General features: G+C 38.9%; 2 protein-coding genes across 4 annotated transcripts in view; one reads left to right on the forward strand and one right to left on the reverse strand.

The window, feature by feature from the left end:
* The window catches only part of LOC126248659 (acetyl-CoA acetyltransferase, cytosolic-like), a 66908-nt gene extending 53755 nt beyond the window's left edge, over positions 1 to 13153 (reverse strand). The window contains exons 1-3 of the mRNA XM_049949845.1: positions 13018 to 13153; positions 5177 to 5307; positions 74 to 186 (exon numbers count right to left, since the gene is read on the reverse strand). Of these exons, the coding sequence (XP_049805802.1) occupies positions 74 to 186; positions 5177 to 5307; positions 13018 to 13060 (287 nt within the window). The 5' untranslated portion in view covers positions 13061 to 13153. The remainder of the gene's footprint in view (positions 1 to 73; positions 187 to 5176; positions 5308 to 13017) is intronic.
* Positions 13154 to 13191: 38 nt separating this feature from the next.
* Positions 13192 to 25530, forward strand: part of LOC126248660 (MAP7 domain-containing protein 2-like) — a 421589-nt gene continuing 409250 nt past the window's right edge. For all 3 annotated transcript variants that reach the window (XM_049949858.1, XM_049949865.1, XM_049949867.1), the window contains exon 1: positions 13192 to 13276. In XM_049949858.1, coding sequence (XP_049805815.1) covers positions 13231 to 13276 — 46 coding nt within the window. In that variant the 5' untranslated portion in view covers positions 13192 to 13230. The remainder of the gene's footprint in view (positions 13277 to 25530) is intronic.

Consider the following 25530-nt stretch of genomic DNA (forward strand, 5'->3'; position numbering starts at 1 on the left):
CAAATTAGGAGAAATGAAGGAAAAGATAACGTAAGCCAGAGAATGGTAGAACTGCCTTTAAAACATCACCTACCTTATTCCAGAACCACACACCATATTGACAGAGTATGCTGGAACTGTGTACGACAATCCAGCACGTATTGCTGCTTGACGGGCCGGATTTTGACCTTGCCCAGCAGTTAGCACCTAGAACAAAAATCTTTTGAATAGAGACTAAAACTATACCTAAAAATAATAGTAAAAACCATCATAATTTAGCTCGTAGCATAAATTCTGTAACTACAAAGAAAGGTAAATGAATCTGTAAACATAATTGACAGTTTGGAGTAATTAAAACTTCCGGGCTAAGAGGCCGTGGTCCAATAGTAGAAATACTTCACCACGGCCTCTTAGCCCGGAAGTTTTAATTACTGAAGACGCCGACCGTGAAAGCCTACATGCTATGATTGACAGTTTGTAGTTGTGTGATTTACTGATGAATGGCATTCCTAACAAAATTTCCATTTGAGTATTTGTTAGAATTTAAAGAAGTTCCTTACCAAGTAACTGTAATAGTATGATGTGAACGTTATCCAGTGACAACCAGATGGAATAATATGTGGCTTGACAAATTATTATTATTATTTCTAATATGAAGAACACCAAAAATATTGTATCAAAAAGGCCACACAGCCCACATGTAGAGAAAGTGGCGTACAATTTTTTAAATAATAACCCTCCTGTTATGGACTGAGATGGAAATTTTCATCATGGAAAAGAACCCACAAGAGAAAAACCTTTGATGTGCCACTACATTTGTGTAATTACCTTTAGGAACACCTAAAATAGTTTTAGCAACATGGGTGCCTTAAACTGTTTTGCACAACACAATATACCAAGAAAAACTGACCAGTGAAGAATAGAAAAGAGAAAGAGTTAATGGAAAGGTTATGGAGAAGTAAATAAATAAAGCAGGAATGTCCACCTTGCAGGGACTACTATGACAAGAAAGATGGAAGTGCGTAGTGTAGTTCTTTGCTTCCTGCCGAACGGGGGAATATCACTTGCCACAATTGTATCAACAAATGTAAAGTAAAAAGACTAGTCAAACAATGTAATAAATCACAATGGAACATTCCAATACCAAAACTTCAGAAAATTTTACAGAACCTAGTGAAAGACCATAGGCACTGCTTGCAGAAAGGAAAGGTCTAGGTTTGTAGTGTGTTTTGGCATAAAGATTTAATCTGTCACGAAGTTTTTCTTTGGATCGGAGTATATGCTTAATAAAAGTTTCACTCTAGAGCCTAACATTGTATATCAATATAGTAACATCACTCAAACAATGGAAACCAAAAATATACTTATCTGTACACCACAGTATGCACAGAGACTTCTTGAATGCTATTTGTCAGCTTCAAACATAATGCTGAATAATATTAATCACATTATTATCCACATAACCAATTCTAAGGTATCATGCACCAATCATCAGGCAAAGCTAATACGAGAATGTTAAAAACTTACATAACATGAGTAAAAAAGAATAAAATCAGTCCTGGCACACTGTGAAATATTGGACCATTTGTATTTGTCTTATCTGATATCAAAAGTCAACTGTCTTTAATGTTAGCTCTGTTGTAACAGCCCTGGTGATGCAACATACTGTATCCAGCTAGTTTTGGGCCTAAGCCATGTGTCCTATGGTATGCATCCTCCACATTCTTTGTTGCTCTCACTAGTTGGTAATGAAGACTGTGATGGATGCATACCATTGCCACCTCTTTGAGACAAGTGTATCCCATGTGACATGAATTTCAGTACAGTCAGATTCATTCTGAACCCACTGATGTTCCATTGAAGAATGGGAACCAATGTATTTGTGCAATCTGTGGGTGGGGAAGACAGCTGATGGACTTGCTAATTCTCTTAGGGAGACAGCAACTTCCATACCCTGAGTTGTATAGTCATCATCTGATCCGTTAGTCAAAATCAACGTTGGGCCATTCTTTCCTTTGCTTTTACATTTTCCACAGAATGTTTGCTTTATTAGGAGGTTATTTAATTATCAATTTGCTATACACATCCTGGTTTTTTCTGTCTCTGTCTCCATAGTTGTACAACTAAAATGCACTTTTTTCTGCAATAACTGGGAACTGACTATAGAAGAGCAAAGTCTCCTAAATAGGTCCACCTTTCTGGCTAGAATTACTGTTACAAGTGTTTATCTAGAGACAGTAACTTCCTGCACGAATTTTAGACCATTCATGCAAGGCTGCATAGGACAGATGTTATAATGCCTTGCACACCTTTTGCCCTTCAAATTAGAGAATATATTAGGCATTTTAAATTCTTGCATTTTACTCTCATGTACTCTGTAACTTAACTGGGGTGTTATCAGTGTAGCTGATACAGTGTGTTGGAGATGAACACCACATCATGCTTGGCCATTACACACCAGTGTGGCTTAGCCAAAATCTTGGCTGTTAAAATGTCTCAGTAGTTTGGTATGTAGCATAAAAATTTCTGGTTGAACCAGTGGTTTGAACATAAAAACAAAATCTGCTGACTTTAAAAGCTCTTAATATTTGTACCATCAGTGTTACACCTGACACCATTATTTTTTAAGTTCATCTGTATCAAGATACAGAGTGTCTTTGGGCATCACATCACATTTGCAGTATTTTGGTATGCTGTGTAACTCCATCACCATCTGATAGTGACTAGGGCAGTTAGCTTCCAAAAGCATTGAGGCCCAACAGAAGGTGAAGGCTTTTATAGTAAGTCTCATTTCTAGGTCTTCTGATGGAATTTTTACAATACTATACAGTTCTTTCTGTATGTAGACAGTTGATAATTTTCCAGATGTACTTTCTTGATATTTCATAATTAAAAAAACATTCTGGGAAACTACATGTGTTCTGCTACTGTTGTTTTCTGCCTTTCTAGAAAAGTAACCCTCTGGCTGACTGCCTGGCCAAACATGTTTGTTGGATTTTATGTCAGTTGTGTCCAGCTGTGCACGGGAGGTGTTTGAAGTGTTTTGTAGAAATTGATATCAGCCACTTCATTCCCATGAGTAAATAGGGGTATAAAAGTACAGTCAGATGGAGTTCTGCACAGCTGAGTTAGCCTAATTCAACTTAGGAGCAGTATTGTGCACCATGGGTTGCCCACTAACATTTTCAACTCAACAATTATCCACCACATTGGCACATGGAACACCTTATGGTTCAGCTTTTCGTATGTTACACAGGCAACATGTCAGGCAAACATGCAGGCTAGAGAAGCAATGGTTTCACCCGTACTCCAAAACGGGTTTGAACATTTCATATTATATTCAATGAGAATTATGCTGCTGATGTATGGCATGTGATACAGCCTACAAGAGAGGCAGTGCCACGGACTCTAAAACCACTCTGACATAGCAGTTGCTGTTCATATTGCTCTGAATAAATTGGAGCATAATTGTTGCACACTGAATGGCACCTCACGCCATTACACATGACAGGTGTTGCTCAAACAGGTTGCCAAACTGCAGTCACCATGATAGAATTTAATGTGTATAAAACCATTACTGTAGAGCAAGTTGAAGTGGGACTCATTCCAAAAGATTACACTTGGCCACACAGCATGCGTCGGTACTCAGGTGTGCATTTCAGATGGAGGCACTGGTGAAGTCTGGACTATGGTAGTCAGCACGATGACAAGTGTGTACCCATTCCATGCTCCAGCAATCAGCATTGGCTTATGTATGTTGTCTGGTCCACATGTTACAGGGCTCCAGTGTTGAGCACACTGTGGATAAAATTTTATGGTTCAATAATGGAAAATCCAGGATGAAATAATGACAATATAATCAAATGGATAGACTGCTACTCACCGTCATTGGAGATGAAATGTCGCAGACAGGCACAACAAAAAGACTGCTAAACAAGTAAGCTTTCGGCCAAAAGGCATCCTTCTGAATTAGACAACACACACACATTCCCACAAGCAAAACTCATACACACATCTCATCTCTCTCTCTCTCTCTCTCTCTCTCTCTCTCTCTCTCTCTGTCTGTGTGTGTGTGTGTGTGTGTGTGTGTGTGTCGACTCAACATCTCCACTACATGGTGAGTAGCAGCCTATCCTTTTCATTATATTGTCAAACTTCTTTATGGTCTGTTACAGCCATGTGGAGAATATCGCAGTCATGCTGTACTACTGGCACACTGAATATTCTTTTACCAACGCACTATTTATACAATCACCTTTTATCTCCTGGTTTAACACATGTATCACTGGTGTAGCATGATGTCTTGTACAAACTGAAATTTCGCAGTACGAGAACACACACATACTAAACCACTTGATATTAATGATATACAGTTGCACTTGCTTTCCCACTTACAATTCTTTTGACAGCTGTTCATTGACCAAACATGATGTAACAAACAATAGTGTTTCCAGCCACACACAAGAGAGCACTGTGGGTCAACATATACATCATTTGTCTGCAAACTTAACCACTTATTACTGAAATTAAGGATTCATTTGGACAAAGCTTTCTTGTGTGGCATTAACACCAGTCTGTGTCTTATCAATAATGCCGGGAAAACCTAAGGAGACACAACGCTGAACTGTACCTTCTAGCCCTGACTTTGATGAAGGGAGTCTTAAAAGTGAGAGGTGGATTACTCTCTCAGTTTCAAGCTATTACCAACCAACATACAGATGTTAGTGATGTAAACATTTCAGTAAATTCAATGGAAGAAATGTTTTACTGAAAGAGACACTAACTGGTGTATTTGTTGCGAAATCTTAAACTCATAAAAAGCCATATTTGCTAGGATACTATCACTTTGCATTATTATACTTTAGTTCTGCAGATTGCAGATGGTTCTCTAATCTACTACCAGACCTAAATTAGCACATCTCCCCCATCCCCACCACTATTATCGTGGGGTTCAACACATGCATCACTGGTGTAGCAACAAGTCTTGTATAAACTGAAATTTCTTAGTACAAAAACATTCCTTTCTTCAGGTAGTGGTTATTCCTTCTTGTCCTGAAAGAAGTTGATATAGCCCTCACTAATAGCATTCCTCATTATTCCTATGCTATAACACACACACACACACACACACACACACACACACACACACACACACACACACACACACACACAGCATCCTATGTGCATACATGCTCACCTGCCCCATAATGACTTCACATATTCCAGGTGTATTAGCGGGATCAATTTCTGCTCTCTCCAAAGCTTCCTTAATTACTATCGTGCCCAGCTCATCAGCTCTAAGGGTTGAAAAACAACCACCAAGTGATCCTGAAATTACATACATAAACACCATTTGCAAATTAATTTTTGTGCTGTTTCCACAACTGCATAAAAACTGAACTGACACTAAATGACATTATCTACAACAAAGGCAACCACTACTTTACGAGTCCAATAATTGTACTGTAAATGGTTTTAAGTTGAGGAGGAATGTAGTGGCAGCTACCATGATAACTTTTACAGAATTATTAAACTTCTGGCTTACAAAAGAATACAGTATGATCTTTGCAAAGAAGTGATACTGTGAAGAATAGATTCTAAGCTGCTAGATGTCATCACATTATAATTGTGGATACTGAACTGCAGTTTCCCTGGATCAGGTCATCACAATCCACCACACTGAAAAATCTCTATTTATTTGTGCACACTATGACATCAACCACTATATCACTATAGAATCAAATATCTACTTAACATATATTATTTTAACTTTTATTGTTTTGTCAATAGTGAAAAGTTTTTCAGGACTTATATGGTAAGTGAATGATATTGCCACAGGCGGAATGTAGTCAAGTTGTGTTCAGTGACAAATCCAAGAACTATGTGAATAATGGTCTCATCCATTAGGTTGTCAGTATCTCCCAAAGATTTCCTGATGCATGTATTCCATTATCATTGCTCAAAAAATCACTGCATCACATATTCATAACACTCAAGAGCAGCATGTCACATTCTTGAATACTCTTAATTGCTTGAAATACTACCAAGTGCATCTCTACAGTATTCTGTGAGGCTACCCACTGTCACTCTTGATTGTCATGTGATACTGATAATCTTGCAAAGTATTTTTGAATCTAGTTTATGTCTATTATTAAATAGGAAGAAAGATACAAACTGTGGCCATTGTGTAAGACATGTCAAGGATGATATGCTGATATCTACCTACAATATTTTGGCCTTATTTTTTATTTACATTTGTGCGTGTTTTCTTGTTTTCTTTCTGTCTTTTGCAAGTAAGAACAAGTACTGTTCACATTATGATGTGCATGCGGGGTGAAGTGTGGGGGATGGGGGCTGCTGGAAACACCTTGCAGGAGTCAGTCAGTTCAACTACAAAGAGCCATCAGGGAGTCTGAGTCAAATGATTTTGTAAGACCACAAGGCCAAGATTAATTCTTTTTTTTTTTTTTTTTTTTAAATATTCCATTAACTTACAACCAATTATGTTTGCTGATGAGAGTTGGCGTAAGAATTCTCTAATATGTGATGAGCACACAGCAAATGGGCCAAAACTACATCTTTTCGTGCTCCTACAAAATTTGGTCTTAAAGATGTTATGATATTCAAAATATGTCATATGTAGCTCCCTATACTAGTCTATGCTGAGGAAGTCTCTTCACCTCTGCACAGCTACTGGCACCCTAAATCCACTTGAACTTTACTTCTCTTCCCAAATTTCTCCTTGGTTTCCATCAAAGTAAGCTAATTGTACAGAGAGAACAACAGCAGGGATGAGCTATAACCCTGTCTCACTTGCTGCTCAGTTAATGCTTCCTTGTTATGTCCAGTTCTTATCACTGCTGCATGGTTTCTGCATAAGTTGTTGTATGTAGTGATTTACGAAGAATAGTCTTGCGTTTTGGTAACAGGGTAACGTGAATTTACACTGCCTGTCCCGCTGCTGTCTTTTGTTTTGTTTCAGACCGCCAGTGTAAGGTGTAGACAGCTCAGTCATGAGGCAACCTCCATACAAGCATCAATGGGAGAGTAGTTCATTATGTGTTCATTGCAATATAAACTTCAAAGGAGAACTGAGTTACTTATTTAACTTTGTCTGTGTGCTTGTGTAGTTTCATCTTAAATTTTTTTGTGTATTTGTGTCCTGAGTGTCGATAGGGGCTGTGAATACTGTGTTCAGATGCAAGCCAAGTTGGTGACTCTTCACTCACAGCTACACGTGGTTCTGGCTTCAGTCATGCAGCGGAGGGTGTTGCCATTGGACTTCCACCTATTGGTCCACTACTGCGGCTGGCCGGTTACTGTCCACTCTGAGGCTGACCCCTCACTCGTGCTGAAGTGGGAAGGTTGCGTCAGAGTGTTGGGGCTGGTTAAAGACTTTCTGCGGGACCAGTTGAAAGGTATCCCCAGTTTGCCTGACAAATAGGTTTCAGGTGCCAGTTGTAGCTGATAAATATCCTGAGCCAGCTGTAGTTTTCCCTGTTTCAGTGAAACCTACTCAGCCTGCAAGTTCTGAGGATTCACAGAGGGTAGGATTATTGGTTGTTGGAAGCTCAAATGTTGGGTGCATGATGCAGCACCTTAGGGATATAGCTGCCAATGAGGGAAACTGGTAATCAGTTTGTGTATGCTACTCCATGCTCTGTACTCACCGGTAATACACCATGTCCTGTACTCGTCTACCGCTACACAGCATTTTTTGTGTGTATTGCTGTGTGTAAAAACTATTATCATATCCAACCTTGTGCTATTTTCAGCATAACACATGAAGATGGGCATTTAAGTTCCTGAAACCAGGCACGTTCTAAATAAAAGAATCTTACAGTTCTAATGGTATTTTCAACCTCTGGCATATAATTACAGTTGATGGTGACTTCAGTCTACCTTTGATATGTTGGCAAAAATATATGTACATAGGCACAATACATCATCCAAAATTGTACTAGCCAAAATTCTCTCTCTGAAAATTATTTTGTACAATTAGTTAAGGAGCCTGGATAGAGTGTAAATGGTTGCAATGACATACTAGACCACTTGACATCAAATAATCCTGAGCAAACAGGGAGCATTATGACAGATACAGGGACTAGTTACCACAAGGCCAATGTAGCAAGACCGAATACCAAAACTTCCAAAACCACCAAAGATAAATGTAAAATATATTTAGTGAAAAATGCAGATACAAATTTGTTTTTTAGACCAGATGTAGCTTAAATGTAAAGAAATAGTACTGATGACAACTGAGAGGTTCAAATTAAGGAAACTAAGAAGAAACTGAACAGATTCCCCATTCTACACAAAACAGATCAGAACACTGTCGCAGAAGCAACAATGAAAGCACACCATATTTAAAAGAATGCAAAATCCCCAATACTGACAATGTCACAGAAGCTTGAAATTTATTGTGGACTTCAATGTGAGTTGCTTTTAATAGTTTCCACAATGAAACTGTGTCTTGAAATCTGGCAGAAAATCCAAAGTGATTCTGGTCCCACACAAAGTACATTAGTGGAAAGCTACTCAATAACCTGAACTGTGCAACAACAATGGTAATGTTACAGACTTCAGTGGCACTAAAGTGGAGATACTAGACATGCTTTTTTGAAATTTCTGCACCAAATATGATGCAGTATACATTCCAGAATTTGAATCAAGAATAGTTGCCAATATGAGTAATTTAGAAGTAAATACCCTCCATGCAGTGAAGTAGCGTAAATCACTTAATAAAGGCAAGTCTTCTGGTCCAGACTATAGAGCGACTACTTGGTTCCTTTCAGAATATACTGATATAATAGCTTCACTCTGAGCTTCATACTTAGCAGTCACATACAACCACTCACTTGATGAAAGATCCATATGTAAAGACTGGAAAGTTGCACAGATTAGACCAACACTCAAGAAAGGAAATAGGAGCAATCTGATGACTTACAGATCCGTATCAGTGACATCAATTTGCAGAAGGATTTTGGAACATATATTGCATACAAAATACTGAAAAGAAAATGATCTATTAACAGGCAGGCAGCATGGATTTGGAAAGCACCATTCTGATGAAACACAACTGGTTCTTTATTCATATGAAGTAATGAGTGCTACTAACAGAGGATCTCGAATCGGACTGATGCCACATTTCTAAATTTCCTGAAGGCTTTTGACACTGTCCCTCACAAGTGGCTGCTCATCAAATTTTGTCCCTAAGGAGTATCATCGCAGTTGTGCAACTGGATTCGTCATTTCCTCTCAGGATGGTCACAGTTTGTAGTAACTGACAAATAGTCAGTAACTAATGGATAATCATCAAGTGAAGTGGAAGTGGAACTGATGTCTGGCATTTCCCAAGTCATGTTATAGGCCCTCTGCTGCTCCTAATCTATATAAACAATTTAGGAGATTTTTGAGCAGCCCTTTTAAGATTGTTTGTGGATGATGCTATAATTTACCATCTAGTAAAGACATCAGATGCTCCAATTCAATTGGGAAGTGATTCAGAAAATGTACCTGCGTGGCCCAAAAAAGCAGTAATTAAGTATAAATAATAATAAGAGTGAGATCCTCCACACAAGTACTAAGAGGAGTCTGTTCTATTTCATTTACAAAACAAATCTCACAAATTCAAAGGTTGTTGATTCAGCTAAATACTTCAATATTATAGTTACGAACAAAAAATGGAATCCAAGCTGCCGGAGAAGGCAGTCGTGTGTGAGGTGTGCTTGCTTGTATGAATGAATGAATGTGAGTGTGTGTTTCTGAAGAAGGCTTTGGCTGAAAGCTGTAAGTGTAAGTGTCTTTTCATTGTGCTTGTCTGCAACTCCACATGTCATCTAACCTCTGTTTCAGTCAATCATTGCCTAATGCTTCTTTTGAAACACTGAATAAGCCATGGTTCTTTCAATTTGTCCAAGTACCACTTCCCTAAATACCTACTTTTTGCAATTTCTTCAGTTTTAATCTGCTGTTCATCAGCCATAATTTATAATCAAAGTCCACATCTGCCCATGAAAATGGCTTGCAGTTTAAAATATGCTTTTGAAATCTCTGTCTTACCATTATTTAATATGTCCGAAATCTTCTAGTGTCTCCATGTATCTTCCATGTCTACAACATTAAGGTCTAATGAATAACACAAGCCATTGGTATATTCTTTGAAGTGTGATGACATGTTACATAGATGTTGTCTGGGATCTCTTTGTGTGTGTCACTTGTAAATGTAAGTCATATACTTTCTTTGTAACATGTTTATTTCTTGTGGGTGATGGCTTGGAGTGTATTGTTTACAAAGACTGTGTTGTATAAGCCTACTAGATGTTTTTAAGAGGCTTGGCAACAGACTGACCAAGCGAGCTGGCGCAGTGGTAGCACATTGGACTCGCATTTGGGAGGATGATGGTTCAAAGCTGTGTCCGGTCATCCAGGTTTAGGTTTTCCATCATTTCCCTTAATCGCTTCACGCAAATGCCAGGATGGTTCCTTTGAAAGGGCATGGCCACTTTCCTTCTCCATCCTTCCTTAATCCGATGGGACCGATGACCTCACTGGCCCCTCCCCGAATCAACCAACCAACCGACTGAACTGCAGCATAGTACAAGGTCTAAGTTAGGTTGTCAGGTGACAAGTTTTGTTGCAAGTTGGTAAAGCCAACAAATGTGTCATGACAAGCTTTTTTTTTTATGTATAAGCTACCATTTCAATTACATTTGCATCCTAGATCAAATCTCTAATATTGTTTTATTTGTTTGAAGGCATTAGTAACAAGAAAATTTCCTGGCATGTAGTAATTCCTTGGTAATGTCTTGGTTGCTAAATATTTTATTTATGACGTATTTCTAGTAATCATCATCACGTAACTGTGGCCAAAATTAACACAAATGACGAAATTAGAAAAACTTAGATATGAATACTACAAGACCAATCTAACATAAGTAATGAAAGTACACATTGAGTATAAGTACTTAACAATATGCTTAGGATAGCTAATCCAAGTGAGCAATACAAGAAAAATGTTGTCTCTTGTGCATCTGCTGTTAAGCATATTCGAAAGACATTAGGGCCTACTTTGAGATGCCACATACTACACTGGAGGCAGCAGACTCGAGAACCGTATTACTTTAACTTGGCACCAGATGGCGTTGATCTTAGATGGCCAGATGGCTTAGAGTTAAGAATTAAGTTTCCGTTCTGTTTATGTTATTGTGGTGTCGTTTGATGCTATTGGTTTGCTGTTTGTCATGTGGTAAGTCGTTTAATTCAATTTGTGGCTTCTTTTGTTAGGTATGGATATGACTTCTAAGTTTAATAGTGCGCATCTGTAGGCTGAAATAGGGGACGACATGTCTGTCATTAAGTTTCTGCAACTTTTTGGGCTTGTGACAGAGACAGTAAAATGCGGCGTATGCTAGCAGAATATGCTAGTTGGGGATCAGTGTGTAGTGCTGGAACTTTTTTTATGGTAAGTAGTCGTGTTTTTGGGTCTACAGTTCACGTGTTATGATGTTTGGTGGGGTTTTTGTGTGTTGTTGGGTCGGTGTTATTTACTGCATGTGTTGGTGGTTGATGATTTGGTATCGGCACTTTTGGTTGATTTATGTACCTTGGGGGAAATACACTATGTCAATTTTTTTGGAACCGTCAGTTGTGTTTGAGCTGCATAGGTCATGGGAAGTGACCGATTGCAATTTGTTGTGATAGCTATGTGGGTTTTGGTATTGTGAATTGCTGTTGACCTATATAGGTTAAGGGAAGTGTCCGATTCCAATGTATCGTCGTAGCTATGTGTGTTGGTATTGCGAGCTGCTATTGGCCTATATAGGTAAAGGGAAGTGTTCGATACCAATTTTTGTTGTTTTCGGTGTTGGTTTTGTGGTATCGATAGTTGTGGCGTGATTATAATTCCTGGAGTAGTTGGTTTTTATCTTGTGGTATCGACAACTGCGATTGAGCTATGTAGGTGAAGGGAAGTGGCCGATTCCTGTCGATATTGTAAGTTTAGCGGAAGCTGGGAATTTTGTGGTGTTTTTATGTCGTCGTTTTTTGTAGTTTGGGATCGTGGTGTGTCTCTGTATGTGTTTATATTTAGTTTGTCCCCACCCAAAAACCCCATTATTCCCGCACTGGTCCCCCGTTACTTCGATTATATTTTTCGAGAGTGAGTTGTGCGCTGGTTTTATATGTATTTTGGTGTTTGTTGTCGTGTACGTAATGATTATATAGGCGCCATATTGGAAACGTTGGCATTGTTCGTTTCCGCCATATTGGTCACGTCAAGGGTCACAGCAGACGGTTGGAATCGGACGCTTCTGTATTCCCCACCACTCTGTACTGCTGCATGTTCACTTAGTGCCCCCTTAACATTATTATTTACTTTGACTGTGTTGAACGTGTAGTCCCATTTATTTATTAATACAGTCATAAATTAATTGATTTAATTATGAACTTTCCTAGATAATGTGTACAAACCAATCTGCTAAAACTAATTATAGCGAAATCTACAAAATAACTGCCCGAATCAATCGCTATTCCCAAGCCCTATAGACGAATATTCCACGAAGGAACCCAAACACTTGGTTTAATTGTAAGCACCCTCCGCATAAATACAATGTTTGCAGAGTATAGATGAGGATCAATAACGAACAGCGTTTTAATTTTCTAACGCAAAATGTAATAACGAATTAAATGCACCTTAAACTCCATCAAACAACATAATACGCTTGCAGGTTACACAAAACGATTAATTTCCCATAAAATCAGTAAAATGTTACGCGCATCGAACGGACATTATTTCAAGCGAGTCTGCTAATTCGCGTGGATGGTGGTTTAGCTTCCAAACTTATATATGGAAAATGGCAACATGTACGGAAAATCGTAACATCTTCAAATACTTCCTGGGTCTGGACCTATAAACTTCTGGAAATAATTATTTTCACCTGTTTCTTATCAAAACAACTATCAATACAGAAATGAGTTGTCTCTTAGAATTTCATTTAAACATGTTTTGTAGCTCAGTAATACGACACATGAACTTACCTATTGGTGTTCTGACACCAGAAACAATCACAACTTCGGTCATTACTGGGTTTATATTACTTTTTTATGATATCACGCCACTGCTACAACCTAATCGTACACCAAGTTGACGTGGACTGCCGGCTTGACCAGAGACATTCTTTGGGTAATCCTAGCCCCTGATGCTCATATGTTTCGACAGACAATGATGCCCATGCAGTGATTGGTGCTAAGATGGCGGATGGGAAGGGTGTGAAAGTTGAATCTCCAGAAACCCCAGGTAAACATATGTTGTTATTTGTGTATGGGAATTAGCAACCACACAAAATTACGACTGGGTCATAACGAATCCAGATATCAAGTCGTCAACAGTTTTGCGATGTTATTACATACAGGTCATGGTCTTTCCCAGGTGTGGATTAACACAAAATTTTGTTATTTTTATGATACGAGAAAATAAAAAAAGATTTAAAATCAGACACTGACAAGGAATTATAGACCGTGTCTGGTGGAAAGTCATTGTAGAATTGATGCTGCTGACTGTGGTTGCATGATATGCAATAGATACCCCATAATTCGTTTTATGTGGAAATTTTCTAGTGCGGCGATAGTTATTGTCACCATCACGTGCCATAAAAGTAGCTGTCCCGGACAATATGTGTCCTTCCGTCATCAAGTGCTGTGTTTTATGAAAGTTAATTCCCAGGAACATAATTTGAGCCACATACACAGCCTTGCCAAGTTTTAAATCAAAGCTTGTAGCTGACGTTTAATTCCAGCAGAAAGCTACCATTTAAATCTTTTTAGCAGCCTGTCTATATTTCACTGTTTTCTCTTGACAGTCTGACTGGATTTGAGGCTGGTGAATCATCTTACAGCAGTGAAGCAGTCTAATATTCGGAAGCTGTTGTAGTGCTGTTTCTGCCCATCTAGGGGCAATGAAGTGTGAAGTGCGTGACAGCAACAAAGTGTGATTTTAGATATTGTGTGTGTCACTGACAACGGCGAGATGATAGTCCACGAATAAATTTGTCATATGATACTATTTTATTTATATATTTTACACACATCACGCACAGGTACATTTTTTTGGGCGTCATATTTAGTAAAACTTAGTTTGGTGTCATTGCCAGGCTGTCTGGAGTTTGTTTTTTATGTAAGTGAATACCGAGTTTGCTTTTGCACCTGGTTCTAAATACTGTGACTGCTCTGAAGAGCCGTGAAAAGTCTGTTTACTAGCATAGAAAGTGGTACACCTGAAACCTCTTCTGCCAACCATTGTTTTGGGAGGCACGGAGTAAGGAAATATGTGAATACTTTTTGAAAAATCAATCTGTGTGTGTTGGACGGCATCTCTGTCAGAAGCACTATGTTTACCTGTTAACAGTATTCCCCATACGTTGTCTTCATCATGAACTTCACTGTCTGTTAAGGTAGCGGGGATAAAGAGGAGCATCTCCCCTTTTGGCATTGATGTTATTGATACAGTGATTCTTTGTGTATCACCACTAAAACTCTGTCTTCTAAATTGCTACTTAATCTGGCCAGTAATTATAACCAAGCATGATCTGAAATTCAGATGGCTTTGCCAGCTCACAGCTGAGCTCCCCAGCTAACACAGATCTTGAGATATCCTACAGATCCATCTGTAACTACAACCTTCATCCCAAGTTCACACTTTCATCTTTTGTCAACAATGACCGTCAGCTAAACAAAATTTCCTTTCAAGGAACTGAAATCCGTTTTGATTTTTTTTCTCAATGTAACAATGTCTGTATTCGCACAACTAAAATAAAGTAACTTGAAAGTTATTCGTATGTATCTTGACAGCAGGCAGAGAATAAGGAGTGTCGTGTAATTCTTAGTTTATTGTTGAGCTTTGTAAAATAATGGCCCCATAAAATTGCTATCCTGAATTAAATAACCCTGTAGCTAGATGTTCTAATTCATTGAAACTATTTGCTAACTTTTATTTTCAACATACACAGTGGAATTTGCTGTTATCACTGATCAAGATGGTTAGTCATTGTGAAACAATAAAACTGTCAGTATTAATTTAATCAATTGCAGCCCACAATAGAAACATTATTGGCCACTAAAAGTTTTGAATGAGCAATTTTTATAACTATGTAGACTGCATGGTTTTCATGTCATATGTTACAGGAAAGTGGAAAAATAATATATTTTACATGTTAGCGTACCGAAACAAATTTCTGATTGAATACGAGATATGATATGAAAAGGTTCACCATACAATTTTATTTCTTTATTTAACTTTATTCATCCATGGATCATCTCACAAAGATAATGGCCTAGTGTTTGTCAAAGTAATGAAATGCCAATCAATGGGCCACAATATAACACACAGCATACTTAACATGCAGTAAGAGGGTATGCCTGGTAGTCTATGGGGATAGGACGACTGTTCGGAGAATTTAAGTCATGAATAAAAACTAGAATATAGTAATGCAACTTATGAACATAAATATATATGTTAAACTGGTTCATGATATATCTGTCTCATCTCTGTTGTGATATCTGCTTTTTCAATGTAATTCATGAATGCAGATGTAACAGTTGATAAAGACACACAATTTTAATAGTATGATGACGGGAGCATAGCATTCTATCTGTTTGTTATGAATAGAAGGTGATGAGCACAGTGTGACCATTGATGGCTTCATGAGTGTGACTTAATGTATAAAATGAATGTTTGCTAATGGTCTAATAAGCAAAAACGAACTTGTAATAAACAAAGCTTAGTGGAAGAAAATTCAATTTATTTGATTTTCAACCTTCTGTATTTTTCTTCTGTTTGTATATTTCATGAGGAAACAGCTTTCTTAAGAATAGTTGGTAGTGAGGGAAAATTCTGTTGTCTAATGATGAATGGTGAATAATTCTGCTGTAGTCTAATGATCACGTATGACTATAAGGGGAACAACATAGGGAACATGTGATATTAACACAACAGTCATAGCTTTTCTCAAACAGTTTTTGCTCATGGTTATTTTAATTGTACATCAGCAAACTATGATGTCAATAGATGTTTCATTTTGTGTAAAAGTGGAACTTAATGCAGTATGGTATTATGTGAAGCCTGCCATGATAAATGAAATAAAAATCCCGTTTTTGCTGTAATTGGAAGCTACCTTTTGTCTTGATGATATAAACAAAGATGATGTGACTTACCAAACGAAAGCGCTGGCAGGTTGATAGACACACAAACATACACACAAAATTCAAGCTTTCCCAACCAACGGTTGCTTCATCAGGAAAGAGGGAAGGAGAGGGAAAGACGAAAGGATGTGGGTTTTAAGGGAGAGGGTAAGGAGTCATTCCAATCCCGGGAGCGGAAAGACTTACCTTAGGGGGAAAAAAGGAGAGGTACACACACACACACACACACACACACACACACACACACACACACACACAAGCAGACATTTGTAAACCCACGTGGAATGTTTCCCTCTATTATAGAGAGAGAGAGAGAATGTGTTTATTTCCTGGTGCTCATTGGCACTAAAATCTTTTGTACTTACATCTGTAAAATGGTACTTCGTCATAGTTAATTTAGGGCTGTTTTCGTATTAAGTATGAAGTGGGGTAGCACAGTGGTTAGCACATTGTACTCGCATTCAGGACGACGATGGTTCAGACTTGCTTCCAGCCATCCTGATTTGGGTTTTCCATTATTTCCTAAATTGCTTAAGGCAAATGGCTGAGACGGTTCCTTCGAAAGGGCGTGGCCGCTTTCCTTCTTCCTCCTTCCCTAAGCTGAGCTTGTGCTCCATCTCTAATGACCTTCGTGTCCACGGGTTGTTAAACACTAATCTCCTCCTCCTTATCATCATCATCATCATCATCATCATCATCATGTTAAGTAGATTCAATGTTAGCAACAAGAACAGGCAAGTATTGTTGAAATGAAGTAACAGCAGAAATAGCACATGAAGAAAAAAGAAACTACGAGGGATTCGTGTTCTAGTTCTGAATCCAGAGAAGAGGCTTCAAACACGAATGAGTGAAAGAATGCTCCACACACACACACACACACACACACACAAATAAAACCTCTCTCTCTCAGTTATAATTCACATAAACTGTTTAAGCTGATGTAAAGTTCAGGATGGAATGAAAGCCAGAGATAGTGGTTTTTGTGTGTGTGTGTGTGTGTGTGTGTGTGTGTGTGTGTGTGTTTTTCAACTTTAGAAGAAGACCTTTTGGCCAAAATGTCAGATGTATAGCAATCGTTTTGTTGTGCCTGTCTGCAACTCAGTGTATCCTCTGTATGATGAATAGCAGTCTATCCTTATAGTACTGACATAAACTACTTACTTATTTGCAAAAACTCTGTAAGATTAAAGTGAACGGGTTTCATATGTATTTGCTAGATGAATTTAAGTAAATGAGATTTATTTAGAAATTACTCATGTTGAGGTGAGCAGGATTTCTTAATCCTGTAACATAAAATGCAACTGTTTCTAATAGTAGTCTGGGTACTTCATACATCATATTCATATTTACATTTCATTATGTGTGAAGGAACTCCAAATTAATAAAGTAAAAACAAAAAGTGATATGTTGTTCATCGGAAATCGGTGCAATATTAAGTGAGGAGAGCTTCATATGTGAATTTCTCAAAACCGTTTGTGAATTTTTATGTGCATCAAAAGGTAACCAGTTGTAATAACATGCTTAGAATGCTGAATGAGAAAAATTTGCCATTGATGTGTTAGATCTGTAAGAGAACTCAGTGTTGACAGTAGTTTTTGGTTCTTCTCAAATGCGTGACATCAGATGTGTCTTTCACTACATAGTTAATGGACTTGTGCCTGCATTACTGATATGAAGCAAAGCATACACACACAAGCTCCCAGTGAAATGTTGTTGATTTGTGTAACTTTCAGATTTAATATTGTTACTCCTTTATACTACCCCTAAAATCTCCTGTAGACATCAAGTCTTTCTTTCTTCTGTAAGGAACATCAGATTGTATAATCATTTACTTTTCTTTTTCCTGATAAATGGGGAGATCAATTTGTATGTTCTGTGTATAGTTTTTTATTTGGAATGAAATGAACTGTAGCACAGTCCTGCTCATATGGTACTGATGGTATAGGCTGATCTCAGAGTATTCTAGATTTCGAAAATGCCAGATATCTAGGTGTTTGTTGGGGAGGAGGTTAGGAGTATTATACTGGTAGTTCTTTTACTCTCTGGCAGCAGTATTTCTTCAAGGATAAAGTAGAAGATGCTGTAACATGGATGCACTTAGTGCATAACAGTAATTCTGTTTGGACGTTACCTTTGTCTACTACTTATGAGTTATGGAACTTCGAAGTTTAAGCACTGCAAAACTATGTTTGCTTGTCTGGGTTTTGAATGGTGTATCATTCTATTTTCTGAATTTCTTTTTATTTTGGAAAAAAAACTGATATTGAATTCAGTTTGAGTAAAAGCTCCAGCTCTGAATGCCTGCAAGTGTTTACTGATATTGTCAGTCCAAATAAAATCTTCTTCATCTGAGCAATGTCATTTTCCTCATCTTGAGTAGCACAGTGTTGGCAAGCTAGATGGAAAAAAGTGATTATAGGTCTATGCTGCTCAAAGCTGCGGTTGGATCATTCACAAGTCTAGCTATAATGATCAACTATACAAATTGATGGATGTCGTGTAAACATGATTGCACACGCTAGTTATTGTAACAGAGAATATGTTTCAGTCTGTCATAAGGAGAAAACTAAATTTTCATATTTAAAAATTTATAAGTACACTTTATGTTGCTTATTGTTGGTTAATGTAATTGAAGTACTTACTGCTGATAATCTCATTACATCATCTCTTTTAAGGAAAAACATTTGGTTCTAAGAACTTAAAAACAAAAGAAAATATCTTCAGCAAAACCAAGTGTTTCCGTCCATCTGCTTGTAGTTGGCTTTAACCCACAACTTTATTGAGTGGGTAAGTGGTTGAGGCTCATATGGGTGAGCTAGAAAGTGGTGATTGAAATGTGGCATGTTACACAGAGAGAGTGTGATGTTTTAATCTGGATTTCATTAATTCCTGTAGTGTAATGTTTAAATGATTTCCAAGTTACAAGTGACTCATTGTGTTCACAGATGTATAAATATATAAATAGACTTTTCTGATCACAAACTACTAAAATAAAGTAGTCATTTAAAAGTTACTCTAGCAGTAGTAGTTAGAGATGGACTGTAAGGTACAAAAAGAAGTCGTCAGTTGGTCTTGACCACACTAGAATAGTCCCTTGTGAATCAAAGACGAGGTAAAGAGGAGAAGCTTTCAATGGGAGACAGTTTTTTTTTCTGTCTTTAATTCTCTCTCTCTCTCTCTCTCTCTCTCACTCTCTCTCTCTCTCTCCCCCTCCCTCTCCCTCTCTCTCCCCCTCCCTCTCCCCCTCCCTCCCCCTCCCCCTCCCTCCCCCTCCCCCTCCCCCTCCCCCTCCCTCCCTCCCTCCCTCCCTCCCTCCCTCCCTCCCTCCCTCCCTCCCTCCCTCCCTCCCTCTCCTGCTCCCCTTTCCATACTTATAACTATTAGTAGTAGCACAAGTATTTTTATGACTGCTTGCCATCTCTGCATTGTTTGTATTTTGAAAGAACCATCAGCAGCAGCTCAGTGTTTGTTTTCTCTCTATTCGAAAACCTACTGTTTCTGTGGTCAGTGTATGGACAATGTTATCTGGGTGTACTTGTTCCCTGTAAGTAAAAAATGTTAGCTAAAATTGCATAACGACACTGTCTTGCTTCATTATGTTTCATTCAGGAAAGCCGAAAGGTAAATATGCAGAGTATGGATATTTACTGAAAAAATAATTAATCTGAAATCTGTCCCCCTTCCCCCCCTTTTTTTGAAAAAGGAAAGTAACATCCTCTAAATATCCATTTTAGTTTTTGTTTCATTGGTAGCAGCACCAGACATCAAGTGCAATAGCTCTTTGCATAGGAAATATAGGTATATACATTGGTTGAAGTAACTAATACAAAGAAGTGATTACTAACATCACACGATATGTCGCAGTTGTATGTCTGAATGCAGGCTTTCTCAGAAGACACATTAGATTGAAGAAAAAAGAAAAACAATCACATAAAGTAGGCTAAAACTTAGAATCGCCATTGTGAACTGATAGGCTTCGGGCATGTTTTGATTACTTTTTTATGTACTTGGTCTGATCAGTTTGGCATAAATTGTTAGCTAAGATAATTGTTTTTAAAGTTTGGCTCCAAACCCTGCACTCATGTATTGTAATGAAGCTTTACACAGTAAGACGTGTAAGATGACAGTCTTTTCGCAAATAAATGATCCATACTGAATACACTACATTGTCTCAGAACTTAATTTGTATGTAATTCTAATGACAGAAGGGAGCCTAATTTGTATTTAATTTTGCAATGGAACTGATGAGAATCCTTTGTGTGTGTGTGTGTGTGTGTGTGTGTGTGTGTGTGTGTGTGTGTGGGCGCGTGCCATCCTCTCATTCTGTACTGTCTCAGTTAAAGTTACAAAATCATATGAAATTATAGTCAGTGTATATAGAGAAGCTACTGTAATTTGAGCAGGAGATGAGTTGTAGAAAGTTCTAAACAGTTCGGACGAGTGGGAATTAACACACATGAATTTTTTTTTTTCCTTTTCTTTCTTTTCACCCCTTCTATGATTTACTGTCCTAGGTTTGTTTGTAATGTAGGTGTAATGCTGTTTCAATAGAGTGTGGGGATGTAACAATAAGACTTTGAACAACCAATTCTGATTTAGGAAAATGATGTGTTACATACATAGACGGGGATGTGGACCAGTTTGGTCTCGATCACAAGTCGATTAATTATTAATTTGCTGTGACACCTCAATCAGTCAGAAAATAACATTTTGTGTAAATGGCATGTGTTGACATACCAGTGCTTATGAATTTTTAAGGGTGTTTCTCTTGTCATGATCCTTTCAGCAATGTAATTAATGTTTCTTGAGTGGTATTGTTTTGATACACATTTAGAAATTTGCAAGCATATTTTATTGAAAATTTGTTCAGTGTCCGAGCGAGAACAATGCACAATTGGTCTCTCTTTCCTTCCAGTGTAATAGTGCGAATTTTTCAGATGAGCCCCATGATAACAATAAAAATTTAATTCGTCTGTTTTTGGGGATTAATTGATTACCTTGAACATGGAATTGAACCCTGATTGCCGTAGTTGTAAGCTCGGTAACCATCGGACTAAGGTGTCAAGCCCAGCCTTTAGCATGACATTTTTTTGTAATACTGTTACATAGGAAGCGATCATTCTCATTGTTAGATAGTCTACCACAGCCAATGTTGCGTGTAATATAGTAGGTAGTGAACTACATGTAATAGCTGAAGCACCCAGGCATGTAGTAGTGCACACAGTTCGCCCCATTCACTTCTCTTTCCCAAGTTGGTGCCAAGGGTTGTTTATGCAAGGTAAGAGGGACACTGCCCAATTGTTTGTTTTTGAGTACTAGCAGAAATTCAATCATCATTTTCCTCTCAGAGTTTGCAGTTTCATTTCAGTTCTCGTGTCGCTGATCAAACATTGCACTTGAAACTTTACTGTATCACTGCCAATGCTGGTGTTTACACAATAATCTGAGAGAGAAATAATAAAGTTTCACAAGCCACCATAATGACCTACAGTTGTTGAGCAGAACAGTGTTAAAACTAACCATACATCTTTGTTAAGATAATTGTGGTCAGGAAATATTAGGGTTGGGATTAGGAACTGTTTTAATATCCAGTAAAGTTGCACATCGAAGTGCATTCAAGATTTTTTAACTTAATGATTTCTGTTACAAACGAGTGACCTTTGTGGTGAGCTGTAGTGCTACAGCGTCATTATCCCACTCTAGCTGCTGAGTGCTAGACTTCTGATTGCGACTGGTATACAGTGCTCCGGCCCATCACCTTGTCTTGCTCACCACCTGACTGTCATATCTATTAGCATGTTTCAGTAGGAGTCACATACCTCATTGTTCAGTGGGTGACTGTTCAACACTTCTACTTGGCCTATAGTCAGATCAAAGGACATTTGTCAGGGAAGAAGTAAAATAAATAAGATGGAGAAATGCATTGGTTTCAATAGTACACAAATACCTCAAGTATGTGGTTTGTAGACAGAGTGTTGTAACAGACTTTGTTGAAATTTCCCGATCATGTAATGACCCCCCTTCCCCCCTCTCTCCCTCCCTCTCCCCCCTCCCTCTCTCTCCCCCTCTCTCCCTCTCTCCCCCCTCCCCCCTCCCCCTCCCTCTCTCTCCCCCCCTCCCTCTCTCTCCCCCCCTCCCTCTCTCTCCCCCCCTCCCTCTCTCTCCCCCCTCCCCCTGTAACGGCTATTCCCGTCACAAAGTTCTAGAACTTGTGGAGGGGAGTGAGTAGATAATATTTTGAATTGGAACGCAAGTCCGGAAACGTACCTTTTCCGAACTACAACCATTTGAAACTATGTTACAAGTAGTTGATGAGGCGTGACCCAGTGCATCTCTTGTTTAACAGTTCCACTCATTGATAGCTGAAGAAATTGCTCGTGTACTCGTTGACGGGTTCTCTTCAACGTGGTGCAGTACTGCCTCTTACAATTTGGATGTGCGGCATCTCCTTTGAACACCAGTCACGTCTACTGTCGGTGAAGGTACCCTTTTTCGAAGCTGTTGCGTAATTGTGGCGAAAAGGGTATGCGATGAAGTCGGTCGTTGTGGAGAACGGTCTTGATAAACGCACCGAGCGAAGTGGCGCAGTGGTTAGCACATTGGACACGCTTTCGGGAGGACGACGACTCAAACCCGCGTCCGGGCATCGTGATTTAGGTTTTCCGTGATTTCTCTAAATCGCTTCAGACAAATGGCGGGATGGTTACTTTCAAAGGGTATGGCCGACTTCCTTCCCCACCCTGCCCTAATCCAATGGGGCCGATGACCTCGCTGTTTGGTCCCCTCCCCCTAATCAGCCAGCCAACCAATCATGATAAAGGCGACAAGCAGCTCTTCCATTATCGTGAGCGTCGCCATTGAGAAGTACCATGTAAATGCATTCTGCAAACGTGTAGTCAACCATTTTTCTCTAACACTCATAGACACATGGATGAGGCTCTAACTGGGTCAGAGTAATAGGAGAGATGTCACGTGGCGGCACCCGATCCGACGTAACCATCCCCCACCATGACTGCCCCGTTCCATACTTATCTAGCTAACATGGTTTCAAACGGCTGTAGCACGGAAACGGTACGTTTCCGAACATGGGTTCCTCTTCAAACTATCAAGTACTCATCCCCCCCCCCTTCCCCTCTACAAGCCCTAGAAGTATGTGACGTGAACTTTCGGACACCCTGTGTAACGCTTTACCGCAGTACACTGGAAGTTATCTTTATCTCTACTGTTTTTGCCCCGTTAAGAACGGCGCATTACGTTCTGATAGCCAGGAAGTCCTGACTCCAATCACAAAGCTCGTACAGTATTCCGTAATGTTTTATTTTGTTCACTAGGCGAGTTTGCGTAGCTGCTTGGAATTCGTTTCGGTAATCAACGAACACAGCATTTTTACTGCCTTCTTTCGTACTCCAAAAAGCTCCCAATATGTGAGCATAAAACGCTTATCATTAATTTTAAAACAGAGAGACATCAGCAATATATGTCTGTAGTTAAGCACATCCGTCTGACACCATTGTAAACTGAAGTGAACTGCGTCATTCCAGTCGCTTGGAATGCTTCATTGCTCCAGGGAGTTACGATAAACTACTAATAGAAGCAAAGTGAGCTATTCCGAATTATTTTAGAGAATCGTACAGGAATATGAACAAGCCTAGTAGCCTTTTCTCTGTTGACAATGTATTAGTTGATTTCTTTATTCCACTTTCATTTATCTTGGTATCTATCATTTAGGCCTCCTCGTCATGATTGATAGGTGAGTCTGTATTATGCTTTTGTTCTTGGCTTTCCAGTAACTGGGTTTTCAACAAATATATGAAGAAATTTTTTTGTTAGTCTTGCATAAAGCTTTCGCACTACCATGTGTAAACCACACAACTATCATGTAACACATTTTCTCGAGAAAACCTGAGTTCTTATCATGTAACTCAGTGTTTCTGTATTCGTACAGATAATTTTATACCTAGGGCAGCCACAGCTACAGTAATTATACATAAGTGATGGAGTAATTCATACAGCATAAAAGATGTTTACATATAGGTGTTAAAACTATTGAAATATAAAACTGAATGAAACGTCCAGTCGTCCGATGTAGCTGTATTTATTAAGTCGATTAGAGAGTCCCACAACCGCTTGCGTCTTTTGGTGTATATAACGCTATGTCATATGGTATGGCCGGCCGCTGTGGTCGAGCGGTTCTTGGCGCTTCAGTCCGGAACTGCGCTGCTGCTACGGTCGCAGGTTCGAATCCTGCCTCGGGCATTGATGTGTCTGATGTCCTTAGGTTAGTTAGGTTTAAGTAGTTCTAAGTCTAGGGGACTGATGACCTCAGATGTTAAGTCCCACAGTGCTCAGAGCCATTTTCGTATGGTATGGGGAGTTCTTACAGAATGTCGCAGAGTAACAGTTGGCGTGGCTAGGCAAAGTTCTCAGCCTTCTTTAGTTGGTAAGAACCATCATCAATGATGATCATCACTTTAACGACTAAGCTATGTTCCTATGAGCCTGTGTCAAGCAACAAACGATGCCCCTCGTAAATGTTATCCAAGAGAATATTGGGTCCGGAAGCCGACAAGCTTATGTGTGTTTGTCACCAACATAATAGTAGTCGTAGAAGCTGACAGCAGAAGTTATGAGGTGTTGCCAGAGAGTTAACTGTGTCAGTACCGGACGGCAGCAACTGCACACGCTCCGGCAATACGCGTGACACTTCGTAGCTTGTGTTGTCAGGTGCTACATTACTATTATGTTTATGACACGCGCACACACATAAGCGTACCAGCTTCCGGACCCAATATTTTCCTGAATAACATTTACAAGGGACATCGTCTCATGCTTGACGTAGACCCACAGGAACATATTTTAATCGTTAAAGTGATGACAATTCGGTATTTTAACACAGGCTTGACATTTATCATTTATGATGGTTTTTATCAATTGAATAATGCTGAGAACTTTTCCTAGTCACGGCAACTGTTACTCTGCGACATTCTGTAATGACTCCCTATACCGTGTGACATACCATTATATATATCAGAAGATGCAAAACCGGTTGTGTGAGTCACTAACCGACTTAAATAAATACAACGGACTTTTGGACTTTTCATTCAGTGTAGTATTTTAATAGTTTTAGGACCCATATGTAAACACCTGTTATGCTGTATGAATTGGTCAATGACTTATGTATCTGTGTTCGTAACTATTCGTACTGAGTGGGAAGACACGCACGACCGATAATCAGGACAGTGCGGTTGCAGTCGCGGCCCAAATATCCTGAATAGGATTTTGTCTGGTTGCTATAGTCACTCAGACGAATACGGAACTGTTTCTTTCTTGAAATCAGTCGTGATTGCTTCAGGA

This window comes from Schistocerca nitens, chromosome 3 (genome assembly GCF_023898315.1).
Source record: "Schistocerca nitens isolate TAMUIC-IGC-003100 chromosome 3, iqSchNite1.1, whole genome shotgun sequence".
Lineage (NCBI taxonomy): Eukaryota > Metazoa > Arthropoda > Insecta > Orthoptera > Acrididae > Schistocerca > Schistocerca nitens.